General features: G+C 50.5%; 1 protein-coding gene across 1 annotated transcript in view; it reads left to right on the top strand.

Moving 5' to 3' along the window:
* Positions 1-11,146, top strand: part of LOC119463730 (lipase lipl-1-like) — a 39,744-nt gene that overhangs the window by 22,686 nt on the left and 5,912 nt on the right. The window contains exons 5-6 of the mRNA XM_037724554.2: positions 3,556-3,648; positions 9,181-9,333. Coding sequence (XP_037580482.1) covers positions 3,556-3,648; positions 9,181-9,333 — 246 coding nt within the window. The remainder of the gene's footprint in view (positions 1-3,555; positions 3,649-9,180; positions 9,334-11,146) is intronic.

Below are 11,146 nucleotides of genomic sequence, written 5' to 3'. Positions count from 1 at the left end.
GCCTGTACGTGTAGGTTTAAGAGTGAAGCAGGAAGAAAATGAGGAGCCATTCCACCCTCTGAAGGCGGATGACCAGCGAAGCTGTAGCAAATCACACAGCAATTAACGTCTTCACTCAGTGGAAGTCATGGCAAAATTTTCCGGTCATGATTTGGACATGTCTGCCATCAGCGCTCCAGCCCATACATATTCCCTGGTGTATTAAAGAAAATGTCACAGTTTCGCCCGAAAGGCGAAGCTTTGATTGCGATAGCAAATTAGTAGAGAGCTATACGAAGCAAGGATAGTAGTTGAATGGGCCGTATAAACTTGTAAACATTCGCCTACTAACTAAATAGACAAGCACGGTGTCACGCGCGATCAGGTAAACATGAAGGCATCTCGCTCGATGACCGCGGAAACTCGCTGTCAGAACGCTGGAGTAAGGAGGCGCAGCTATAGCCGCGAGCGAATTGACCTTCGTGCCGCCTCTCGCTTCAAAGCGAACTAAACGTCGAAAACACCGCGCATACAAAGTTACCGGCTCTAGTTGAACATTGTTCGCGTCGCAAATCACTTTGAAGAGGAGGCGCGCGCGCGCCCCCTTTTTCCACGTCGCAGATCGCTTTCGAGATACGACACCCACGCGGCCGCCGCCGCAGCAAGGCGACCCCCCCCCCCCCCCCCTCAAAGCCTAACGCGCGACAGAAGCAGCGCGCTTCCGCGAGTGAGTGCCAGTGAGTGTGAGTGAAGGTGAGTGAGAGTGCGAGTGAGTGCCAGTGAGTGTGAGTGCAGGTGAGTGCGAGTGCGAGTGAGTGCCAGTGAGTGTGAGCGCAGGTGAGTGCGAGTGCGAGTGCCAGTGATTGTGAGTGCAGGTGAGTGCGAGTGCGAGTGAGTGCCAGTGAGTGTGAGCGCAGGTGAGTGAGAGTGCGAGTGAGTGCCAGTGAGTGTGAGTGCAGGTGAGTGCGAGTGAGTGCCAGTGAGTGTGAGTGCAGGTGAGTGCGAGTGAGTGCCAGTGATGTCAGTGTAAGTGAATGCGTGTGCGAGCGAGTGCCAGTGAGTCTGAGTGCAGGTGAGTGCGAGTGAGTGCCAGTGAGTGTGAGCGCAGGTGAGTGAGAGTGCGAGAGAGTGCCAGTGAGTGTGAGTGCAGGTGAGTGCGAGTGAGTGCCAGTGAGTGTGAGTGCAGGTGAGTGCGAGTGAGTGCCAGTGAATGTCAGTGTAAGTGAATGCGTGTGCGAGCGAGTGCCAGTGAGTCTGAGTGCAGGTGAGTGCGAGTGAGTGCCAGTGAGTGTGAGTGCAGGTGAGTGAGAGTGCGAGTGAGTGCCAGTGAGTGTGAGTGCAGGTGAGTGCGAGTGCGAGTGAGTGCCAGTGAGTGTGAGCGCAGGTGAGTGCGAGTGCGAGTGAGTGCCAGTGAGTGTGAGTGCCAGTGAGTGTGAGTGCAGGTGAGTGCGAGTGCGAGTGAGTGCCAGGAGGTGATGAGTGCGAGTGTGAGTGAGTGTCTGTGAGTGTCTGTGAGTGTGAGTGTAGGTGAGGGCGAGTGTGAGTGAGCGCCAGTGAGTGTGAGTGCAGGTGAGTGCGAGTGAGTGTGAGTGCAGGTGAGTGAGAGTGCGAGTGAGTGCCAGTGAGTGTGAGTGCAGGTGAGTGCGAGTGCGAGTGAGTGCCAGTGAGTGTGAGTGCAGGTGAGTGCGAGTGAGTGCCAGTGAGTGTGAGCGCAGGTGAGTGCGAGTGCGAGTGAGTGCCAGTGATTGTGAGTGCAGGTGAGTGCGAGTGAGTGCCAGTGAGTGTGAGTGCAGGTGAGTGCGAGTGCGAGTGTGTGCCAGTGAGTGTGAGTGGAGATGAGTGCGAGTGTGAGTGAGTGTCTGTGAGTGTCTGTGAGTGTGAGTGTAAGTGAGTGCGAGTGCGAGCGAGTGCCAGTGAGTCTGAGTGCAGGTGAATGCGAGTGAGTGCCAGTGATTGTGAGTGCAGGCGAGTGCGAGTGCGAGTGAGTGCCAGTGAGTGTGAGTGCAGGTGAGTGAGAGTGCGAGTGAGTGTCAGTGAGTGTGAGTGCAGGTGAGTGCGAGTGCGAGTGAGTGCCAGTGAGTGTGAGCGCAGGTGAGTGCGAGTGCGAGTGAGTGCCAGTGATTGTGAGTGCAGGTGAGTGCGAGTGAGTGCCAGTGAGTGTGAGCGCAGGTGAGTGCGAGTGCGAGTGAGTGCCAGTGAGTGTGAGTGCAGGTGAGTGCGAGTGAGTGCCAGTGAGTGTGAGTGCAGGTGAGTGCGAGTGCGAGTGAGTGCCAGTGAGTGTGAGTGCAGGTGAGTGCGAGTGAGTGCCAGTGAGTGTGAGCGCAGGTGAGTGCGAGTGCGAGTGAGTACCAGTGATTGTGAGTGCAGGTGAGTGCGAGTGAGTGCCAGGTGAGTGCGAGTGCGAGTGAGTGCCAGTGAGTGTGAGTGGAGATGAGTGCGAGTGTGAGTGAGTGTCTGTGAGTGTCTGTGAGTGTGAGTGTAAGTGAGTGCGAGTGCGAGCGAGTGCCAGTGAGTCTGAGTGCAGGTGAGTGCGAGTGAGTGCCAGTGATTGTGAGTGCAGGTGAGTGCGAGTGCGAGTGAGTGCCAGTGAGTGTGAGTGCAGGTGAGTGAGAGTGCGGGTGAGTGCCAGTGAGTGTGAGTGCAGGTGAGTGCGAGTGCGAGTGAGTGCCAGTGAGTGTGAGCGCAGGTGAGTGCGAGTGCGAGTGAGTGCCAGTGATTGTGAGTGCAGGTGAGTGCGAGTGAGTGCCAGTGAGTGTGAGCGCAGGTGAGTGCGAGTGCGAGTGAGTACCAGTGATTGTGAGTGCAGGTGAGTGCGAGTGAGTGCCAGTGAGTGTGAGTGCAGGTGAGTGCGAGTGCGAGTGAATGCCAGTGAGTGTGAGTGGAGATGAGTGCGAGTGTGAGTGAGTGTCTGTGAGTGTCTGTGAGTGTGAGTGTAGGTGAGGGCGAGTGTGAGTGAGCGCCAGTGAGTGCTGTGAGTGTGAGAGCAGGTGAGTGCGAGTGCGAGTGAGTGCCTGTGAGTGTGAGTGGAGGTGAGTGCGAGTGAGCGCCCGTGAGTGTGAGTGGAAGTGAGTGCGAGTGCGAGTGAGTGCTGTGAGTGTGAGTGGAGGTGAGTGTGAACATGAGTGCGTGCGGGGCCTGGAAAAAATTATGGTGAGTGAGTGTGAGTGAGTGTTCACCCACACTGGCGACCTATGTCGTGAGGTCACGCCTTGCAACTCCCGCGGGTCGGGCGGCGAGGCGCGCGCTCACAAAAAAGCCAATAATAAAGCCATCGGCTAAAAATTGAGCTAAGTGCCTACTTCTTTTCGGTTTAATCACACAGGGAGGATTCATTTTCAGCATTTTCGTAAAATTTTCAGATTTCGTGTCCGTATTCCTTTAATAGTTCAACACACAACTTCCTCACGTTCGTTTAAGAACACTGCAATGCACACAGTACATAATACACATGGGCAAATATTTTTTTTTGTTTTATCATATAGCTGTCGACCCCGTAACTGCAGTGGCTTGCCAAATTTTCTTGATCACTGATGAAACGAAGCTGGCTCTTTGATCAATATCCATATTCCATCACAGGTCAGTGTTGTTGCCGGTTACGCCCCAGTCGCCAACATCACGCACATCAAAACGCCGGTGACTGTACTCGCACCGGCAGCAGAGCTAATTAAGGTAAGGCTCACTTCTTGTTCCTAAATAACCGTGCTTATACCCGCGCTAACATGTCGTACCACTTCACAAGTTAGTTCCCGGAAGTTTAGTTAATTGAGCATTGTTCGAGGGGTTCTTCTCGCAGAAGCAGTTGTCAGCTATCTTTCTTAAGTGTGTACCGTATGCCGGCATATTGCAAATACGTAGCCATTTCACTTCAGTGTGCAAGTTTTGTTGTTTTACTCATGGCAGCGCTGCAGCTTTGCAGATTTCGGAAGTATACGGATAAATATAACGAAATGCTCGTCAGTACATATCTACAAGATACGGTTTTTACCATAATACGTTCGAAACTCTCCTGTTTCTTAAAGCGGTTTGAATGCGTTTGAACAGCAATGGAGCACCGGACCGAGCTTTGGCTTATTAATGACGGGATCTTATTGGGTACGTGTTTTTCTCAGTTCACACTGCACTGCGATATACTTTTAATTTCTCCAATTACACTGAACTGATCATGTTGTCTGTGTGCAAAACCATGTTTCCTTTTGCCAGATTAACATGAGAAGCTTTTACTTTGTCAGTACACGTGTTAGCGTTAGTGGAATACGGTGTTGCCGGCGAGATGTGCGGTGGAATCATCAACGTTTGTAGCGACCTCAGGTAATGCAGTGCGTAACCATATAGCATGCAAACTAATACTGCAGCAGCGACTCACATATTCTCCTTAACAATTTGCAGCATAAATCGTCACGAGATGTCGTCACCAGCTTTGCTACTGTCAGTTTTAATGCACCCGTAAAGGTAATGCTGTTTGCGGAATACCGGGTTCCCGGAGTGTTGCACGGCAGAAACAACGCTGCGCATCTATTGAGGTAGTGTCTAACCAGGGAGAACACAAAACTACGACTGCAGTGATCTAAATACTCATCTTCATTGCTGGTAAAACGCGTTGGTAGCAACATGATCTTTAACCTGCAGTACTTGTATGATTTTTTGGCACGACACCAACAGCGCGATAAAAAAACTCGCACTTTCACCCAATTGCGAAGCATCGATTGCGATAGCAAATTAGTGGATAGCTAAACAAAGTAAGGATAGCAGTTTTGTCGACTGCATAAAGTTGTAAACATAGGCACACTAACTAAATTAACAAGCACGGTGTCACGCCCACACAAGCAAACATAAACGCATCTCACTCGATGACCGCGGAACCTCGCAGCGAGCGAATTGAGTTTCGTGCAGGCGCACGCATCAACGCCATCTTAGCCGAGCAAGCACAGGGAGGGCGGACTCTGCTCTCGCCGCATATGACTGTCAGGATACAGCCGCACGGGCGGACGCTCGCGGCGCAGAACGCGCGCCCCCCCTCCAGCTGCCTACCCTCCCCCAGGAGACTTCCGGCCCGGCGAGAGCGCGCGGCCACAGTAAAGCGCGGCCCCTCCACCTCCCTACCCTCCCTCCGGAGCATTGTGCGCGACTGGAAGACTGTGCGCTTCCTTCACGCTTCCCGCCCTTAGGTGCACGAGCTGCCATTGCCGGCTCAACGTCGCATGATTTCGCTCGCACATACAGCGTACGACGCTATGGGACAATTTTATCGCCCTTGGACTTTATACGGAATCTCACGGTGACGGCGACGCCAGCGGCAGAAATCCGCTGGGAGTCTCCATATATTTGCTATCACAATAAAAACGTTTTCTTAGCCATCGTATTTGCACCAGACTTGTACGTAATGAATTACATATAATAAGTACTTGTAATAAATTACGTTTTAGGTATTATGTATTTTAACCACTACTTTATTATTGCGATAGCAATTATATGGACACTCCAAGCAGATTTCTGCCGTCGGCGTCGCCGTCGCCGTGAGGTTCCGTATAGAGTCCAACGGCGATGAAATCGTCGCCGCGCGCCGTATCCTGTATGTGCGAGTGAAAGCGCGCGAGGTACGCGCGCTTTCACGGGGAGCGAACGCCCAGCGGAGAGCAAACGCGACTTCTTCCGTCGCACAAAAGGCCGTGGGGGGACGGTAGGGAGGGAGGGGAAACGACGTTTAGCTGCGGCACCAAATGCGTATTTATATAAAAAATGTCACAGTTTCGCCCTAAGGGCGAAGCAATGAATGCGATAGCAACACAGCAATGTCATACGAAGTAAGGTGAGCGGCTTTGGTAGCAATATGAATTGTAGTAAACATGAGCTGATTAAGTAAGCAGGTGCGCTGCGGCGTAACTAGACCGACATGAAGAGAGACTCGATGACCACGAGAAGGCGCGTGTGAAACGGTGGTGTTGATGAGAAGCGCTTCCCGTGGGCAGCGCGTGCGAAGGGACACACCTGTAGCGCTGCACTGCCGACCCGGGCAGCATTGCATGTGTAGCGTGCGTTAGAAAATGTGGCCCGACTATTACTAACTGATTGAACAAGCGTGGTGTGAGCGCGCACAAACAAACATGAATAGATCACACTGAATGACTGCAGACAACGACTGTCAAAACGCTGGCAGCAAGCGCATACGCCGCAGCAGCGGGCGAAGGTACGTGCGGTCTATCGCTTCAACGGAAACTGAGCGGCGAATTCACGGCGCATAAAAGTCAGAGCCGTGTGGAGATAAGCGACGGTGCGAGCGAGCGACGAGCGCGGTTGTTGGCAAAGTAGAAGTGCCCCCCCCCCCCCCGTTCCCTCCGGCGCTGGCTTCCCGCTTCCTTGCTTGCTCGTGGGAGATTGAGTGCGTTCGCTCTCCGTGATAGCGCGCGTCCCCGCACGCTTCCTCTCGGGCATACGGCGCGCGGCGAAGATTTTATATATAGGGAACCTCACGGCGACGGCGACGCCTACGGCAGAAATCCGGTTGAAGTGTCTATATAATTGCTATCGCAATAAAACGTTGCGAGGTGAGAAAGTGGTAAAGACTTCCGACGCTGCTCTACGAGTGTCCCGTTCTGATCTCGTCGAAAACCTCCGAGCCACCCCCAGAGGCACCGGCAACAGTCACCAATGCCGCGCGCGTTCGATGCGAAGGCGGGCAAAACGCCGACGGCGTGGACAACAGTTCTGCGCGATGCTGGTGCTCCTGCATGTCCAAGTTTATACAGTTGATAAAACTACTGTCCTTACTTTGTATATCTCTCTACTAATTTGCTATTGCAATTGATGCTTCCCGAAACAACATTCCTCCGTACTAAATTGCTTGTGATCGCTTTCCTAAACTTGGCAGTTGCCACGTTATTGCTCTCGCGTTCGCCTTTCGGGTGGAACTGCGACATTTTTTACACGGTAACCTTCACTGTAATTCAATTACAATTTAAGTAACCAATTACATCTAACCATGCTACGTTTTTCAGCTTTGAGCGCTCAAATTTGACGGTAACTACATTGCTCAAAGCGTTGAAAACATGCAGATAGGTTACCTCTTTCCCATAATCAGCATCCTGCAGCTACGCTTCGATCACCTGAACATGGCTGGCTTGCTGATTTGCACACCTCCTTGAAAGTAAGACCTGTGACGTTTTTCCAGCAATAGATTTCTCTCTCTCTCTCTCTCCTGGGCGTGCTTTTGAGCGGCCTTCATAGGCGGTAAGACCTGCTCAATTCTTCACTCGGAGCAGTCTACGGTTTCTCTGATGTAAACATCCCTATTTCTATCTGTTCGATATACGTGTATACGTGACTCATAAAAACCATTTTTTTGCAATTGCAGCAGACGAACAGTATTTTTAGTGCCGAATATTATCCAGCTTTTTAATAAATTACATTACGGATTTGGCCACCTTATCACCGAACCTTGAACGTTTGCTGGCGTCATTTACAAAAAGTCGTTCAATTCTAAACGACTAACGAGGGAAGCACGCCGCTAGGATGTCCAGGAGATGTTGGCTGAAAACTTGAAATGGCACTTCGATGGCTCGATAGTGATGGCCGCTTCGAACGTGCATGCCAGGGAATTAGCTATGTATGATTGTTCACTTTTTCACTGGCCCTACCGAGAGCACCTTCCCCTAACCCCAACAACAAAGAAGCGCTAAGCTTCATTGAGGACCGAGACCGGGAGTATCGTGCCATTCAGAAACCATGATCTTGTGGTGGTGGTGGTTGGTTATAGCAACAAGTGGGTTTAGCCTGGCGATCGAGGCTGGCAGTTGCTTTGCCTGAGCTTCATTTATAATTTTCCTGCAGTATGTCACTACATGTATATCAAATCGATATATATTAGGAATGCAAGAATACTTGAAGCTTCATTTCGGGCTATAAATGACGCTTCTTGGAATATAAGGTATTGCGGACAAGTATGCGGAAGAAGGTCCGTTTTAAATAATCGTGCTGGTGTATTAGCACATTCAATCTTGTGATCAGGTGTTCATACGTTATAATACCGCTCTTCTAGCGCGCGAGCAATTTTTCAGTGTCGCTGCAGAAGTCGTCACAACAAAATGAGAGAAGATTACCGAAGCGAATTTTGAAAACCAGTCCTTATTGACGATAAAGAACTTTTGAAAGGCTGCAGATGACACCTTGAAAGAGCCAGTCCAGCTCCTTCTATTTACTGTATTTGTGCTATGTTAGCAAAAGTATGGTGGAAAGTAACGTTAAAGTAATCGAATACTTCTGCTGCGATGGGGATTGTATCGACACTCCAAGCGCATTTCTGCCGTGGCCGATGCCGTGATGTTCCGTATAAAGTCCAAACACGATAACATCGTCGCCGCGCGCTGTACGCTGTATGTGCGAGTGAAAGCTTGCAAGGGTCAACCGACGATCGCGGCTCCATCTCGCTCGCGCGAGGGTGGAAGGCGGGGCGGAAGCGGGCCGTCCTCTGTCGCGCGAGAGACACGGGGAAGGGGAGAGGGTATTCTACGCCGGCGACTGCTGCTTACGGCGCGGCTACGCGGGCGCCGTATCTTGCAAGCGATCTGCGACGTGGACAAAGTTCGCGCCCGCGCGGGCCTCATCTTCAAAGCGATCTGAGATGTAGACAAAGTACGCGGAGTGCCGGTAGCTTCGTATGCGCTCTGCTTTCGACGTTTACTTCACGTTGCAGCGAAAGACAGCACGAAGGTCAATTCGCCCGCTGTTGCTGCCTCGCTTCGTCGATCAAGCGTTAAATTTAACAGCGAGTTCCCGCGGTCTTCGAGCGGTAGGTGTTTACGTTTACCTGCGCGCGCGTGACACCGTACTTGTTAATTTAATTGGTAAACGAATGTTTGCAAGTTTATACGGCCGATAAAACTAATATCGGAATCAATGCTTCGCCTTTCGGGTGAAACTGTGACTTTTTTATTAACTGCTCAATTACTTTCCCAAGACAGTAATTGGTAACTGTAATCAATTTCATAGCTCACACAAGCAAATGTAATTGTAATTGTAGTCGGCGGTTACTTTTTATTCTGTAACGTGTACAAGTCTGACTTCGACAAAAAGCCACAAGAAGTCGCTACCAGCTTCGTTCTTGCCTGTCCATGACTCCGACAACCTGGTAATCTAATGCCGGCAGCAAAACTGTAGTGTTTTTTTTTAATCTCATGATCGTTTTATTTTTCTCTTCTTCCGTCACAGGCTGGCATCGATGTCTTTACAATGGGAGCGCTGCTAACATCGAGCATGCTTACCCAAACTTTCATCGGCGTGTTCTGCAACACCCCTTTGCGCGGAGCTTGCTTCCTGCCCATCCAAGTTGTCGTGGGCGCAAGCAGTGAACAGTTGAACAGGGTGAGAAGGCTAGGTGCTTCCCATGATGAATTTTCACTTTAGGAACTGAGAGAGTCTCGGTGGCTCCTCGTGAAGATTAGGGGAGTTGATTGAATATTTCAATGAGGTCCGACTGAAATAATCCAACTGCTTAGTAACCTAAAGCTCATTTGCCACAAAGCTGAAACTGGACGAAGGATGCAGCCAAAGGTGTCTTTTTCGAATATAAACCAAATGCGAATTTATAACTGAGTTTCATTGAGAGATTCGGCGTTTTAACAGTGGTGCCAATTAAGTGACACAGTACTGAGCAGAGAGATAGGGCGCTACCAAGAGAAGGCGATAGGCCTCAGAAATTTTTCAAGTAGCGCCATTCTTTGATCCAGCCGCCGTCCACCCCATCATCGCGCTCTCCCACCATTGCCCATGAATCGCTCATTGCTGTCTCATGGCATTTATACATGACCACACTGATCACTATAGCGCCCCGAAAAAGTTCCGAAATGTTTCACGAAGCAGAGCTTATGCCAACATACGCATGAATAAAGACTTAATGTAGGAAATATAGTTTCAAAACAAGTATTGGTAATAAATGTAGTACCACACAAACTACAAGCTGTTTGTTTTTCCACGCGTGTAGAGAGCTTGGAACCTTTGGCGCAAGGTGATCAGATTCGACGGATGTCAAAGAGGGGCAAGAGACGGGAAAGGGGAGGGGTGCCAGAGATAGAAACAATATTCAATATTTATTCCAAGTTTCGTTTATGTGAATGAAAGCTCCCTTTTCCAACCTCTTCAGCAATGTCCATTTGCGTTTCGGCATTATACCACGGGCTTCCAACAGCCCATGCGTGCCAAACAAAAGGGCATGGAGACAGCATGTTCAGAGCATTTTGGTTTCACTGCGGCTGCTTAGTCAACGTATTGAGATGTCTATTGTAGCTGGATGGAGAGAAATTAGGAACAGTGAGTGGTCGTGCGTGCGATCTTATAAAGATTCGGAAATCGAGCTGTTCGCTTGCCCTCGCGCGATTGGTAAAGTAATGCTTTTGTTGACAAAATATAAACGCAATTCTTATCAATGACGCGAGGACAAGTGTGCAGTTCGCTTTCCAAACCGTTATGAGATCGCACCATAGGTGCTGCTGGGGCTCTTGCAGGGCTCCACATCGGAGGAGGATTAGAGGAAGAAGGGAGCGGGAAAGGGAGAATGGTGGAACCTTGACACTTATCTAGGGGCGTTAGGCGCGTTTTATGTGCCAGATTTCCGAGGATGTGGGGTGAATAGAACACTTTCACAGGATAAACGCGGATGCGAGGAGTCTAATGAACCGTCTACTGTGGGTCTGATCCTACGACCACAGGCACCTCCATCTTCGAATAAAGTTAGAACACTTACACTTAAGATCATTTTCGGTGACAAAAGTCCTCGAATCATGGCCACATGCCTCGAAAGCTCAGACAGCGACATGTGCATCGCTGCAGTTTGTGACGTCGACAGACCTTAGTATAGTCCGTAGACTACATTCGACAGACAGCGCAGACTATTCGACAGGCCTTTCTGTAGACTGTAGCTTTGATGAGCAACTCCGCATGGAGGAGCCCTCATTGTTCGCTTGCTTTTAACACGAAAATGTTTTATCCTGGGTTCCACAACCGATTCCCGGCAACGGATGTGACAGTCGCCATCTAGGAGCCGTGAAGCGAAGCACTGCATTGTGACACTAACGAGCGCCGACAGGGAGCGCTTTGGTAGTCACAGCTAGGGGAAGCTTTCGTTGTTTGAAGCCAGGACTGGAGTATTACGGACTAAGATGTACCGAGTCAAGTACCA

Source organism: Dermacentor silvarum, chromosome 9 (genome assembly GCF_013339745.2).
Source record: "Dermacentor silvarum isolate Dsil-2018 chromosome 9, BIME_Dsil_1.4, whole genome shotgun sequence".
Classification (NCBI taxonomy): Eukaryota; Metazoa; Arthropoda; class Arachnida; order Ixodida; family Ixodidae; genus Dermacentor; species Dermacentor silvarum.
This window is presented reverse-complemented; position numbering and strand designations above follow the sequence as displayed.